The sequence below is a fragment of the Copidosoma floridanum genome, unplaced genomic scaffold, assembly GCF_036245765.1.
Source record: "Copidosoma floridanum isolate Cflo_tuat_1 unplaced genomic scaffold, Cflo_Japanese_pri ptg000025l, whole genome shotgun sequence".
NCBI lineage: Eukaryota > Metazoa > Arthropoda > Insecta > Hymenoptera > Encyrtidae > Copidosoma > Copidosoma floridanum.
In genome coordinates, this window is record NW_028321902.1 from 7,496,616 (window position 1) to 7,512,810 (window position 16,195).

The following is a 16,195-nucleotide window of genomic DNA, read 5'->3' on the forward strand; positions in this document are numbered from 1 at the left end:
AGAAGCAAAGAGAGATGAATGAAAAGAAACTAAAATATTCTCTGAATAAAATTCTAGTCTGAATATTTAAACTGTAATTAATAATATTTTTCGTGAGTACTCCAGTTGTTTTACTTGGTTATGAAATTTATAGCAAAAGTAAATAGAAACAGTCGAAAAAAATTAATATGTAGAGTTTTACGTATAGATCTTTATTGATTTTTTATTAGCAATAATATTTTGGCCATGTCAAGGAATTTAAAGCCAGTGAAAAAATGTTTAACAACAGAATCAAGGGCAAATTTAATAAGACATTTTTCTACGAACTTTACTACATTACAGGCAATTTTGCTGTAGACTCTCAAACTATAAGTATCTGTATTGAGTATTGGAAAAAAAATTTTACTTTGTATGGATATTGTTGAAACTGTATGATCTATAATTATTTTAGTTAATAATTAAAGAATACAGTTTTTTAAGGAATGAAATGACATAATTTTTGTGTTTCTTCTCTTTCTACATTTTCTTTTATTGCCTATATTCGTGAATCATTCGATATTTTTAATTTTGGTTACAGTCGAGAAATCACTTGTTTTTTACAGGAATCCGGATACACAGAACTTTGTCAGAGCAAAGTCTTGCCTCAATGCTATCCACAACATACTCACCTCGGATGTTATATTTTATAATAAGTTGTGGGAAAGCATTAACAGAGTCGTTGTCTTGTTTACTTTTTTTAATACCAGTTACTAAAATGGATTCATCAGTGACCTAAAATTCAACATATTTTTTTATTAACACTTGGAAATTTTCACTCCCAAGCATCAGGAGACGTAGAATTGTTTACGCACCACGTTCAGAGATTAGAAAAGGCCCTAGATTTCATATTTACTATTTATTTATATGAAGCCTTAAGCATTTTTAATCTCACTCACAAAGTGCGTAATGTACTATGACTGTATGTTGATAAAATTTGAAATATTACGGATCCAGTATAATACAATCTTAACAGAATATTTAGTACAAATTCTAAATGTTGTGATGTGTAACGTTTCATCAGTTGGTCAATTAGAAGGAATCAAAAAATTGGCAGTCGAAGGGTAGGCTTGTGATCACCTTGCCTAGAGTATTGGAGTGTAGCTAAAAACGCCATTTGTGGGACTGCATAGATGAGAGAAGCAGTGGAAAGAAAAACACAGATTCACACGCACATATGTACAACTTTTTTTTGCATATTACTACCCAACGGTCTTCTACTTAAGATAGGCACTCAACACTTTAAAAAGGGACGAGGGAAGGGATGATGGCTGGCCTTCGGGTACAGGGAGGGGAATAGAGGGAAAATAGGCAATTGTGTTCGAAAAAGCCACTTTGGAAAATATTATTATACCGTAAAATCGTGCGAGGCATTGCAGATTCAGTTTTTTGGTGATCTCAGATGGGGAGATTGGTTAGTGATACTTGTGCACCTTTTTTATTTTGCAGATTCAGTTGTTTTGGTGATCTTAGATGGGGAGATTGGTTAGTGATACTTGTCCAGTGGAGGCTGTCCCGTTGGCTCAAGTTTTTTTTTCCTTCATAGCTGTTATAGGTTTGCCCAGCGCAGACCTCGGAGAGGATCAGTGATTTCTGGTTAAATGCTTAGAGTTGAGATGGTAATATAGGGTCGTCGGTCACCGGGTTTTCCAGCCTTGCGAAGAACAACTCCGCAGGTGACGTCCGCCAGTGAATAGCTGACTTGGTTTAATAGTGCCCGTCTTTAGTTAATACAGTCTTTTAGTCGACGAATCGCTTCCGGAAATGGTAATAAAAATGTATTCGTTGGCAAGGTAGTTTACACTTAGGTGGATCCTAAAAAGAACGGATGAAATTGATGGTTAAGTAGGGAACGCCAATACTTATAATGGCCCTAAAAAGCGCCAGTGGTGAAACTTCCAGGCCATTCTTTATTATTATTTCTGATGATGAAGAGCTGGCTACGGGTTGCTTGATTCTTACCCTGAGAGTCTCGATTTACGGAGACTGTGATGAAAGGAGGTACGCCGCTGACCAAATAATATCTCGTCTCGGGTCGTTCTCTGAATAACCAACCGCTCATAGTTAGACGGGAACATGTGGGTAGGCGCGTTGGGGACGCGAAGACTAAGAAGGTAGCGGTTTTGGCTGCCCGTGCCCCTCAGAGCTGTTTTCCCTGGCTTACGCATTTGTAGCCAAAAATTCTCTCACTGTACCAGGCGGGATGGTGGGACTGCCACACAACTCTGAAGAGTTGGTGCAGATTGTGCTCTGGCTAGATATGTCTCCTGCTATTGTGGCAGAGACGGCATCGGTTGGAGTAACTCTTTTTTTTTGATCGCACTCGTCGAGATTCATGGTGAATAGACACCTAGGTCCCTTCCTCTTTGGATAAGAGTGTCGTCCGTAACCGGGATACCCAGCTGCAAGACTGTCATCAGCATTCTCTATACAGCTCGTTGAACTTTCGAAGCTCAACTACATCTCTTTCGAGACGCTTCGGCCTATTATAACCACACTTATTTAATTCTGTTGCAGGTAGCCTCGATTTTATGTCGATGCCACCTAGCGGATTTTACTGAACTAAAGTGAGAAGCTGGCGTATTTTTGCAAAACTTTGAGCTCATTTATTGCTATTGTTAGTAAATTTTTTACGATAAAAACTATACTCAAACCATCTAGGAAGTATCATGAATCAGTGTGCAAAATTTCAACAAAAACGGTTCAGTATAGTTTTCGCGGTTAGCGATTACAACGGTTTTAGCGTTCTTGCTTTATATATTAGTAAGATAGGTATTTTTTAAATCACTTTTTATCCTTTTCATGTTTCTGGCGACAATCAGGGGGTAGCTTCTCTCAAGTGACGAAAAAACAGTGAAAGGATAGATAATAATAGTTTCTGTACTAAGGGCTTAAAAGACAGATTCATCTTGTTCAAAGCGTGCGGTCTTCGTATGCTTGTGCCCAAGCTCTTTATGCCATTATTCTTTCCGAAGGAGCAAAGTCTTACGTAGTGCCCGTGGACACATATTGTGCCCACTCATTCCATTGCACCCTAGGGCAAAAGAGTACTGGGTCCCGAGGGCTCATTCCAGCCTATTTTGAGAAAAAAAAGAAATTCTTGTAGCGTGGGTGTAAAGTTAAAAAATCTTATTTAAAAGGTGGGACCTTTGTATGCTGGTGCATGCAATTTAGATTACAAGGTTACACAAATAAATAAACCTATAAGTTTTGTCAATTTTCTTCTTTATCAAGAATCAATCAAATTATACTTACCAGAATAGTTTGGGCTCTTTATATTTAGTTCTTCTGATTAAATATCACAAATAATCATAGTTTTTTATACTTTCAGGCGACATTGTATTTGAGAGTCAGTATGTTTATCAAACGAAAAAAAAAGTTTTTATGTTAAAAATACTTATTACAAAAACACATTATTCTCGAAAAATATAGTAATAATCTTCACCCCCTTCCCTCTCAAAAAGTAAATTGTTAATTTTTTAAAAACTATAAAATTAAAATACAAATTTTAGTATATTTTATGTTCAAATATTCAAAGGGCCAGGGGCTTGCGAGGGACCGTAGGGATATCCCGGTTTGATCTCGATTGTGTAGCGAAAGCTATTTTTTCTCTTTTAGATGTTTTTTCTAACCCTAGGACTTTTACTACGCCTGAGTGAAAAATGAAGATCGCATTTGGTGTGCATCTGACCAGAGCCTGGTGCTTGCCATGAAGACATACACCACCAAATTTAAAATTACTATTTTCACAACATACGTGCAAACTCTCTGTGCCCTCATTAAAAAAAAAAAAATAACGTTTGCTTCTTGGGCACAAACATACATAAACCTTGACTTTTTGCTCAAATTTTTTTACTGTATACCGATGGTACAAGAACTACTATTTAGCCTTTTTTATTTGATTGATTTAACTACACTAATAAATTGTAAGCCAAAAAACACTAACCTCCCCACCGAAGACCTACAGCTTGGAGTGGAACGCTTTTGAAAAAAAGGGGCGATAAGAGAGTTAGAAAAAACTAAAAATTATCGTATAAAATCATTGTGCAACCATTTTTTAAAGAGCTAGGAGAGGTCATTCTCACACCAACTAAGTGAAATAACTTATCTGTACGTTGTATGTACAGGATACTTCTGTTTATACATGCATTTAGATTTAACATCATTTCTGGGAACTTGAACTTCAAAAACTGGAAATTATAAATAATTACTTAACGTTGCAAAATTTCAGACTACGTACTTGTTAAGCCATTACAAACTGTTAAATATAGTCCAGGAGTCCTAGAAATTGAAGATCAAATATTATAAGATTGCTTGACTATACTAACATTCTTTTAAAATTTACAGATGTGCAATTTAGTTCCTTGTCATCGAAAATGGCAAAAATATCGCTGTATTTGACAGCATCCATAATTATTTCCATGTACTCAGGCTGTTTCACAAGTTTCGTGACGGTTGAAATACCACACGTACCATTTAGAAATGTTCAGGAATTTCTGGAGGATGGCACATACAAATTGATCGTTTTGAAAGGCTCTCAAAATTTAAAAATTTTTTCAGTAATCAAACTTGAATTTAATTTAAATTCTGAACATTATATTAAGAAACTTATTTTATGACATCATTAGAGCTCCAAGGACGATGTCAATGAAAAATTGAGCTTATTGTTAAAGGATATGGATAGTATGCCTTCAAACATGGATAAAGTCATGGATCAGGTAATTTGAAATATTGAATTTGAGTGTTAATTAATTTTTTTTAGTATTTGGCGATGCATTATCTTTCGAAAAAGTATTCAAAAATTGTTTATAATACTCTTTTTTTAACATTTTGTAATTTTTATTAAAATAGCGGTAAAAGTATTTCTCTAAGAATAGACTTCTTACATTCTATTACAAAGAATGATTTTTGTCCCCAAGATCTATTTGAAAAAAATTATTATAAATATCCAAAGAATTTTACTTAAAAAATAGTAATACAAAGACATTGTTAAATATTGCAACGTACTAATTACAAGCTGGTACACTAGTTACAGGCTAATACACATCAGAGCGATTCCCGAAAGTTTTTGAAAGCTACAAAGATATAATAAATTAAAACAGATTATTTTTCAGTGTATTAATCATTTAAAGTTTTTTTAAAATTTTAGATATGCAACGAGAAGGTGGCTTATTATTCTGCTGATATAATATCAAGCTCTGTTACTTTAAATTCACGTTGCAAAGTCTATGCTATTCCACTAGGTAATTCTAGAAAAAGAGGCCTTGCTTTAAAAAAAGAAGATCCAATCCATAAATTTTTGAGTCATTAGTAAGTATTTGTGAGTAAAAAATTATTTTTCAAGAATTTTAACAATTTTTTTTTCAGCCTGCAAAAGAACAGGGAGAATGGAATAATGTCTCGAAAGATAAAGGCTCTTCGTCGCAGAATAAATCTTGTTTAAAAAGAAGTTTCATTTACATCATTTTGCATTACTAAGCTCGCTCCACTGTTTGTATTTTTACTAAGTGGATTTGTCCTTAGCTTAATCATATTTTTATTTGAAAAGTATCACAAGCTGTTAATATTGTATTTAGTGAGAAAACCATGTAAGAAAATCAAGAAAATAAGGAAACCAAAAAAAACCAACCGTTTGTACAATGATGGAAAGCCATTTTTAGTTTACTCTCAGTACAGGGAAACGCAGCCACGTCCTTTGTGGCCTTATACCCCATAAGACGGTTAAATCGATACAGCAAACTACAAAAATTAATTTTCAGATTAAATGATTTTAATAAGAGAATTCTCGCACAAACTTTTTTAAGCGTTTGTGAAAGAAATTAACAGTGTTTCCTAATTCACTGTTCGCAATTGATCCATAATGAGCCGTTTGTGTAAACCTATGTTTAGTCAAAAAAGGGAGAAAATAAAGTTGGACCTCCTAAAATTCTACTCCTTTTTTTGTAAAAATGAAAAAGTTTTTATAAATAATTTCGAAAAGAAATGAAACATTACGATAACATTCTTAAAATTTATTCTAAAAAAATACGGAACTGTAACCATAAACTTTTAATGAGATGCCTTTTATTAATACATAAAATATAATTAAACTTATCAGACAATTGCGAGTAAAAATCAATGACTTGATAACAGATGTAATCTGAGAACTAAAAATTTATACTGCTGATGAACGCTAACAAAGTGTATTAAAATTTTGTTTGTTGGTCAGATCATTATAATACTTACTGATATAAGTGCTTAAAACAAAATTTTTTCTACAAAGCTTACTACATAACAGGTATTTTTACAGTAGACTCTCAAGTTATAAGTATCTGAAATGAGTGTTGGACAACAAAATTGATCTTAACATTATTGGACAGTAAATGGACGACTGTAAAAAGTGGATCAATTATTTTATATTATAAAAAGATTGAATTGTGTTTTTAACTTTAAGTTGATGTGATTAAAACTATAAGATAAATAAAATCGTTTTAGCTAATTATTTGTAAATAATATAGATTATATAATAAAACGTCATTATTTATTTTTTTTCTTGCTACATTTTCTTTTATTGCCTGTAACAATGAATCATTCGATATTTTTAATTTTTGTTACAATCTGGTACATCGACAACTGACTCAATTTTTACAGGAATCCGGATACATAGAACTTCGTCAGAGCAAAGTCTTGCCTCAATGCTATCCACATCGCACTCATCTGGGATGTTATATTTTATAATGAGTTGTGGGAAAGCATTTACAGAGTCGTCGTCTTGTTTATTTTTTCTAATGCCCGATACTGAAATGGATTCATCAGTGACCTAAAATTCAACATACTTTTTTTATTAACACTTAGAAGTTTTTACTTCCGAGCATAGGGAAACGTAAAATCGTATACGCACTACGTTTGGAGATTAAAAAGTGCCCTAGATTTTATATTTACTATTTATTTATATGAAGCCTGAAGCATTTTTAATTCACTCGCAAACTGCGTAATGTACTATGACTGTATGTTCTTAAAATTGTAAATATTACGGCTCCAGTCTTTTACAATCTTAGCAGAATATTTATTGCAAATTCCCAATGTTGTGATGTGTAACGTTTCATCAGTTGGTCAATTAGAAGGAATCAAAAAATTGGCAGTCAAAGGGTAGGCTTGTGATCACCTTGCCTAGAGTATCGGAGTGTAGCTAAAGACGCCATTTGCGGGACCGCATAGATGAAAAAAGCAGTGGAAAGAAAAACGCAGATTCACACGCACATATGTATTTTTTGCATATTACTACACAATGGTCCTCTACTTAAGATAGGCACTCAACACTTTAAAAAGGGACGAGGGAAGGGATGATGGGTGGCCTTCGGTTACTGGGAGGAGGATAAGGGGAAGATAGGCAATTGTGTTCGAGAAAGCCACCTTAGTAAATATTACTATACCTTAAAATCGTGCGAGGCAAGCTGCTCATAAGCCTGATCGTTGGCGGCCAATTTTTTATACTCTCTTATTTACGGAAATACTTACTCAATTAAGAGAAATATTGCCATATCGAAAAGTTTTCGATCATCATTGCAGGATTTTATATAATTGAAAATTTAAAAAAAAAAAAAAACGAGAAAAAGATACAAACAAAGAACTTCATACTTACGACAACGTTAACTGAATCCATGATAAATTCCGTGCAATCAATTTTTTTCACGGCCTACAAATATACCACTTTATTAAGTATTCAAGGAATAAAAAAAATAAAAGTTATACGCCCCAAGGGACAATAGTACGGTATAGTTCCATCGGGTCGTTCGAACACCCCAAATTTGATACCGCACTTTTATTCCGTGTAGCGTACTAAATTTTTTACCTCCCTTCAACAAAATTTTTAAGATAGAGAGCGTAGCAACCTTTCAAGTAAAATTTGCATCATATGCCTTTTATGAAAGTATTTTGGCTAAATCTGCGTATAAATTTTATCCCGAGCCGTGGGCACAGGTAATGAATATGCAATAGTAACAAAACACTTTCGTATGAGCATAGAACGCAAGTTTCACCGGAAAAGAATGTTGCGCTTTCGTTCCTGAAAACAGAGACGAAATGTCGTCTTTTGGAGGAGGGTACAATAAATTTATTATTAATTGATTTCTCGCTTGGGGGTTGGTGAAACATTTCGAATCAAAATGTATATTAATAAGTAAAAACTTAAAAGTTGGCTTTGTTTCACAATGTTTTATTATTCGCAGACAGCTGTTTCGGCAGTTACGCCATTGTCAGATGCTCGACATACACATCGTGTGTGTCGAGCATCTGACAATGGCGTAACTGCCGAAACTGCTGTCTGTAAAACATTGTGAAACAAAGCCAACTTTTAAGTTTTTACTTATTAATATACATTTTGATTAATAAATTTATATTTGAGTATCTAGCTCATGGCCTTACTTTAGCATTGTACTTTGATGACAAATCCACGCTGAGTTCAACATCCAGTTTTCTTGATATGTTGCTAGGAGACGTGATCTGATGACCCATGCTCTTCAAATAGGAATTGCGTATAGTTATCATATCCAGATGACATGAATACATAGTATTTTCTGATGCCGGTCTAGTTGCACCAGTAATCGGATCTTCCCAATCACTCATTTTTATAAAACTACTAGAATATAACAGCGCAAATGCTTGTTTGAAAAAGTCTGAAGAGTCACTGACGAAAACCAAAGTAGATTCTAGTGTTACTAAGTGTCGCGTGCGTGACATCACTGCCGTATTTAGCAAGATACGTGCATCGGTATAGAGCCCACAAACAAAGAAGAACTAGTCAACACTATTCCATGTATATATGATATTTTTTGGGATAAGTTAATCAAACAATAAGTTTGATTTGTCTTTAGATTTAAAAACTTTATTAATGTGTAGAAGAGAGCACGCTTTTTTTCGTATATCATCGCCATAAATGATTTCTGAAATTAATAACGACGCAAAAAATTGCCGTTATCGAAAAGGAATTATAATTGTGCTGATTTGATCAAAACTTACATCAATTTTAGTGATATGATCGATTGAACCTGTAGGACAATTGTAGTACCTTTAAATGTTGCAGACTTACTATTTTTACGAATTTTTTTTATCATTGATTAATGTTTTTTACCCAACAATTTTTTTTTTAATAATAACTTTCAGAAATTGTTAATGAACCTCAGGATCTATTATTGCTATATTATATTTTCCTACAATTTTCCTTTTTTTATGTCTGAAGATTATTTTAACAACAATTTTTTCCTAAATTTTGCATTAATTTCATAAGTGTTAAGGAAGTCTGACATTTTTTAATCTTGTTTTTCATTTAATTTTTTTGTAACAGTAATTTTTGCTTGTTTTTAAGATGTACAGAAAGACTTACTATTTTAAGACATTAACTTGAAAGTTACAGGATTATATAATGATAAGGTTTTATATTATAAAGAAAAATAAAGATCTGGAAAATATTATTCTTATACAGTTTTTATAATGTATAATAATTGTGACAACACTAGAATAATAGATAGAAAGGAAATTAAAATCCAAAAAATTAAGTCATATTCTATTACTAGAAGGTTGAATAAATATATATACCAGGGAGGTGAAGCCGTACGTATGAATATATTGTTGAATTGCTTTTACTTATTTATTTTTTATTATATTTTTTTCAATATATTTTTTTCACAATAAATAATTGGTGAACCTCTCGGTCACTCTCTTCCTTCCTCTTATTTTCGTTTTTGCTCGGTAAACCTGCACCTACGTTAGTTTTTCCTACAGTATCTTCTAGAATGCGGTTCCCAACTCCAGTTTATTTCTGCCCTTGGATTCATTTTTATAGTTTCCGTGATCATAGCTTCGTTTGCCGCACTCGCTTCGACTAGATGGAATTCCTAATCTTGTGCGTTGCTGCTGATGAGTCACAATACGTTACAATAATCTCTTTTAAACTGACCAATTGCTCGACGGCGTTAGAAAACTCAGAGATCTTCCTATCAAGCGTGTATAATCGACGTTTATAGGTCCTGTGTTTTATTTCCTTTGCTGTACTCCCGTTTACGAATAGCGTGCTCGATGTTTTAACCTCTATTTGCATGTTTTTTTTTTTTTTTGTGCACGTACGCCAGTCTCTCGTCAGTTAAGACTAGTGATATTATTTTGACTTCTACTGCAGATTAATCTACTCTTGATATTATTTGTTGAGTACCCTTTAATAATATTTCTCTGTGGTCGGCATCTTTATTTTGTGATATTCTCAAGTTTAAAAGACGTTTTTCTAGGTCTTAAATCTCAAAGTACATCTGCTTGTCACTACTCTTTTTCCCCAAATTTAATGTTCAATTTTATAAATTAGCTATTTTACTTTATTGATTCTCGAATGTACTTAGAGTTATTTAATCAGCTTATAATCTGGCAGAGGAATCACTAATGGTTACTCCAATTGCGTGTATTTCCGGTATCAGAACTGAAAAACTACTGAATAAACTTAATTTTTCTTTACGAATCCATCATAGTAAATATTGTAAATTATTGTATTGTTACTTAATGCCCCTTGAGAATCTGAATTGATTTATGATAAATATTCAAGAATATTATCCCAAGATTCAAAAGTCCATGTGCATGGCTTTCCAGTCAATTCTATTGGCACTGTTCTCGGTAATAAATAAACGGACACACTATAAAAAAAAGTAAATTGACTGGCTGATATTTCACGAATTTATTGTATTTGACGTTGTTTTGGCCGATTCTGCCGTAGTAGAGACGTCTTCTCTGCTCGTCACGGTCCATTATTCTTTTTCTTTAAATCAATGCGTCCTTCAAATACAATGAGGCCTCTGTTCGTTAGAAAAAAACGATGTAATTTTATGAAATATACATCCTTATAAGTAAAAAGGAGATAGAGATTTAAAAAGAAAATAAATAATATCACATTTGCCATAAAATACGACTATTTTGTCGGTTTTCATAAGTTTCAATTCATAAACTTTTTTAAGAAGTACTATTAAGTTTATATGAAATATAATATTAATATTAATAATAAAAATCTGAGTAAGCAAAAAAATTTCAATGGGTTTTTTATGTTACGTTAACTTAATATCTTTAACTTGCAAAGAAATGTTATTGTTACTGGTATTATTATTATTATTATTGTTGTTCTTTTAATGATCATTGCCTGCTCTATGTTGATATGTATTAAATCATACCTTAATTTCAAAATCATAACAAAAAGAAAGAATAAAAAAGACTTTTACTTAAAGTCCATCCTCGTGACCCAAAATGCTGAGCCTATCTTCCGTTTAAGATGGTCCGAGTAGTACCCCCACGCCACCCCCAACGCAACAGTGGGCCTCAGCTTCGTCCTCTGTGAGCAGCACACAGTTTCAAGAACTCCAGGGCTGGTCGAGCTCGTAACGCGGGAAACGCAAATCTCCCAGCTGCGAGCTTTCGCTCAGCACCGAGTGCCCGTGCCAGATGGTAAGCATCAAGTGTCGCAGATCTGGCACCGAAACTGCATCGGCCAAGCCTTCGGGCTTATCTGTACGAATTGTGCGTAGAAGCCTCGCGAAAGGGCCCATGTCCAGAGGCATACTCGAGTTGTCCCGCAGTCGCACGCAGCCTGAATATTTAATTCACTTTTTATTAGATTTTTTTTTTCTTCTGCCCCCTTAAAAAAAAATTAATAAACGATAATAAAACAAAATAAAATCTCAAAATAGATTATCGAGCACTCATAGAGCCGGTAGAAAATAACGGTCTAAAAAATAACAAATATGATATTAATATTTTTAGGTATGATGAGTATTTAGCGTGAATTAACCTTTTAATGCATTGATTAAGAATAAATAATTTATTAAAATAAAACTACAAAGTGATTTTTACGTCCAGTGTATAAAGTAACATTTCTTATTTTGAGGATTTATTGTACAACTAAATTTTTTCTTTGCCATGTAGAGACTAACAACCGCACACTGAACAGCTCCCACACTATCCGCGGCAAATTATTACTCAATTTTTGAAATTTTTAACAAAAAACTGGGTAAAATACAATTATTCTCCAAAACACATCTCAATTATTTTTTAAGTCTATCCTTGTGGTCCAATTATCAGATTGTATAAGATTCTTTGCTATACAAGATTGAAAGTTTGTTTTGTTTGTACACTACAGCCACACAAATAATGCCAATTCAACTTGTTGAATGTACAGGACAGGTATTTAAGGGTGGAGGAGATAACTTTTATTTCTTGCTTTTAATCATATAATAGTTCACAGAAAAAATATGAATATATAAGACTCATTTAGACTTCTTTATGAACATAAAGGTATTAAAATTTAAATACGTCCAATAGGTACACAAGCGAACGTCGATACACTTTAATCATTGTATCTATAGGCGCATATGTATAGATGGTGGTACTTTTCATACAAGCACTCTCTATAACCATCCATACATGCTCTTTTGTAATATATAAGGTATATAAAATACTGATAATACAAATTCACATAACTTCTTTTTCAAGAAATTTTTCTTTGGAGAAATAATTAAGAACGAGAAAGTGTATCGACGTTCGCTTGTATACCTATTGGACATATTTGAATTCTAATTTACCGACAAGCATTAGAGTCGCATTCCTATAATATCGAGCTTAGGTGAAAGACAGCTTAAGAATTGAGAACGAGAACTTATCTAAACTTACGGTGCGAGTGAATGCACAGCTCCTCGGTAGCTTAACTGGTGGAGCAACTGTCTAGTAAACGGGGGGGGGGGGGTTGTGTGTTCGATCCGCACCCGGGGAGGATTTTTTCTCGTTCTTAATTATTTCTCCAAAGAAAAATTTCTTGAAAAAGAAGTTATGTAGATTTGTATTATCAGTATTTTATATCTTACTAATATATAAAGCAGAAGCGCTAAAACCGTTGTAATGAGCTCAAAGTTTTGCAAAAATACGCCAGCTTTTCACTTTAGTTCAGTAAAATCCGCTAGGTGGCGTCGACATAAAATCGAAGCTACCTGCAATATAATTAAATAATTGTGGTTATAATAGGCCGGAGCGTGTCGATACTTGTACAGTCGAGCTTCGGCAGCTCAATAAGCTGTACAGAGAATGCTGGTGATAGTCCTGCAGCTGGGTATCCCGGTTACGGACAACACTTTTCTCTAAGGGGAAGGGACCTAAGTGTCCCTTCACCCTGAATTTCGACGAGTGCGATCAAAAAAAAAAAATTATATCCAACCGATGCCGTCTGCCAGAATACCAGGAGACATATCTAGCCAGAGCACATTCTGCACCAACTCTTCAGAGTTGTGTGGCAGTCCCACCATCCCACCCGGTATAGTTAGAAAATTTGTGGCTACAAATGTAAGCAAGGGAAAACAGCTCTGAGGGGCACGGGGAGCCACAACGGCTACCTTCTTGGTAGTCGGGTCCCCAACGCGCTTACCCACATGTTCCCGTCTAACGATGAGCGGTTGGTTATCCGGGGAACGACCCGAGACGAGATATTCTTTGGTCAGCGGCGTACCTCCCTCCATTACAGTCTCCGTACATCGAGACTCCCAGGGTAAGAATCAAGCAACCCGTAGCCAGCTCTTTATCATCAGGAATAATAATAAAGAATAGCCTGGAAGTTTCACCACTGGCGCTTTTTAGGGCCATTATAAGTATTTACGTTCCCTACTTAACCATCAATTTCATCGGTTCTTTTTAGGATCCACCTAAGTGTAAACTACCTTGCCAACAAATACATTTTTATTACCATTTCCGGAAGCGATTCGTCGACTAAAAGACTATATTAACTAAAGACGGGCACTATTAAACCAAGTCAGCTATTCACTGGCAGACGTCACCTGCGGAGTTGTTCTTCGCAAGGCTGGAAAACCCGGTGACCGACGACCCTATACTACCCTCTCGACTCTAAGCATTCAACCAGGAATCACTGATCCTCTCCAAGGTCTGCGTTGGGCAAACCTATAACAGCTATGAAGGAAAAAAAACTTGAGCCAACGGGACAGCCTCCACTGGACAAGTATCACTAACCAATCTCCCCATCTAAGATCACCAAAACAACTGAATCTGCAAATAAAAAAGGTGCTTTAGACACCAACATCTTCGACGTTATACCGGGAGACGTTGGGAAAGAGCACTACAACTAGCCCCAAAGCTTCGGACTTTGTAAATTTTCTCCCAATCAGTCTGGGTCTTCAACAGCAAGCCAGAGAAGATCACCCTGAGGTATCCAGGCAGTCACAATTGCTGTTAACTGCAGTCAAGAAAGAGTTAACTTAAGAAGCTCACCGGTCTTTTTTAGGGCCATCGGACGTTGAACTACTTTGCCAACAAATATATTAGAACTTAACAAAGTTGACAGAAAACAGCCTTTAGGGGTCACACAAATTTTAAGCATGCCAAAAGTCGCAAGAGGGTGAATTGGAAGAAAAACTTCAAGTGTATCTAATAAATACAATTTTACTTAGGCGTCACGAAACTGACGCAGAAAATTCATCGAGATTGGAACAGCAGCGTCAAAATCGACAACTAAAGAGTCCATTACGTGGGAGATCAGCATTTCATTGTACCCTCACAGCAATCTCTGAAATCTTTAAAGATCCTACTTCAGATTTTTAAATAAGTAGAAAAGGTATTTGTGTTTTTGTGGCAATGAAAATGTAGGGTTCAAGGTCCAGGACTTTGTTGCTCTGGTAATAAAGTTGTGAGATATGAGAAAAAAAATTTTTTTTTAACATAAATTTTTTGGGGGTTTAAAATCTTAACAGCTTTAAAAAATAGCCGTTTTCGTGAATTACACGGGAGAAACTGTAAATCAACGGCTTCTTATGGCCACCGATTATTTTATGGCATAAAGAACGCACGGTACTTTTCAGCATAATTATTTTTTTTAATTTTTACACCTTATTATTTGACCAAATAAACTATATGGATTCCGAAAAAATAAGTTTTCAATAAGAAGATTTTTGTTTTGCGATGTATCAAGAATATGTGTAAATTTTCGAACTTAAAATGTTTCACATTATATGTCAACACACTACGGTGTTTTATTTAGCAAGTCTCGGGCGAAGCCGAGACGGGGGGCTGCTAGTACCTTATATATTGAGAAAGAGCATGTATGGATGGTAATAGAGAGTGCTTGTATGAAAAGTACCGCCATCTATACATATGCGCCTATAGATACAATGATTAAAGTGTACCGACGTTCGCTTGTATACCTATTGGACGTATTTGAATTCTAATTTACCGACAAGCATTAGAGTCACATTCCTATAAAGGTATTAAATTTTAACAAAAAAAATTTTTTTTAGGCTACGTAGAAATCTCTGCTCTGCAACAAAAACTTGCGGAGAACACGATTCATGTAAGGTAAAAGCACCAGTACGTGAACACTTTTTCCATAAAGTCTTTTTTTTCTCATTTTTATTGAATTTCTGATTTGCATAACAACAAAACAGTCATTGCGCCAGTAAGTTTATATTTTTTCCTTTAAAAAAAAAAACAAAAAAATTTTTCTAGGTCATGTGTACAACTAATAAATTAATTTTAAAGTTTTTTTACCAATGACCCAGTAGATGAACAGTGTGTTCCGGTATTGGTACCAATACGTATTTTTGACCGAGTACTTGAACATCCTATGTTAATTAAATGGGAGAGAGGTTATGTTAGCTGCCTTCTACTGATTTCTATTTTTATTATGTATTGCAAATAACCAAATCAAAAAATTTCTTTTTAGTTTCATTGGTAACAAATTATGAAAACTATAACGACTGGCTTGACATACTATTATTATTGATTAACAGTGATTTCAATCGTTTTTATGTGTTCAAGTACTGGGCATAGGTAAAACCTAATGGTACCAGTACCTGAACAGTCTCACAAGCAACCTCATACAAGTTGCACGAATAAATAATTTTTTTTTCGTTGAGTATAAAGACTTACTGAAATTTAAATTTCGTTTTATCTAAAGAACGATCAAAGGATGTTAGAAACATTTTTTTTTTTTTTATCCACTTAAATTGAAAATAGTTTATTCAAGCTGTTCAATCTACTGGTGCAATTTGAGGAAGTGTTCACGTACTGGTGCTTTTACCTTAGTAGCACGATATAATCAGAAGTTAAAAACATGTGCCAAAATGCATTATGTTTTATTTCGTTTCAAAAAAATTTTTTCTATTTATAACAGAGTTGGATT

General features: G+C 34.3%; 1 protein-coding gene across 1 annotated transcript in view; it reads right to left on the minus strand.

The window, feature by feature from the left end:
• The window catches only part of LOC111642809 (IQ motif and ubiquitin-like domain-containing protein), a 32,653-nt gene extending 24,034 nt beyond the window's left edge, over nucleotides 1-8,619 (minus strand). The window contains exons 1-3 of the mRNA XM_089595507.1: nucleotides 8,419-8,619; nucleotides 7,637-7,690; nucleotides 6,610-6,814 (exon numbers count right to left, since the gene is read on the minus strand). Coding sequence (XP_089451633.1) covers nucleotides 6,610-6,814; nucleotides 7,637-7,690; nucleotides 8,419-8,619 — 460 coding nt within the window. The remainder of the gene's footprint in view (nucleotides 1-6,609; nucleotides 6,815-7,636; nucleotides 7,691-8,418) is intronic.
• Nucleotides 8,620-16,195: the final 7,576 nt, after the last annotated feature.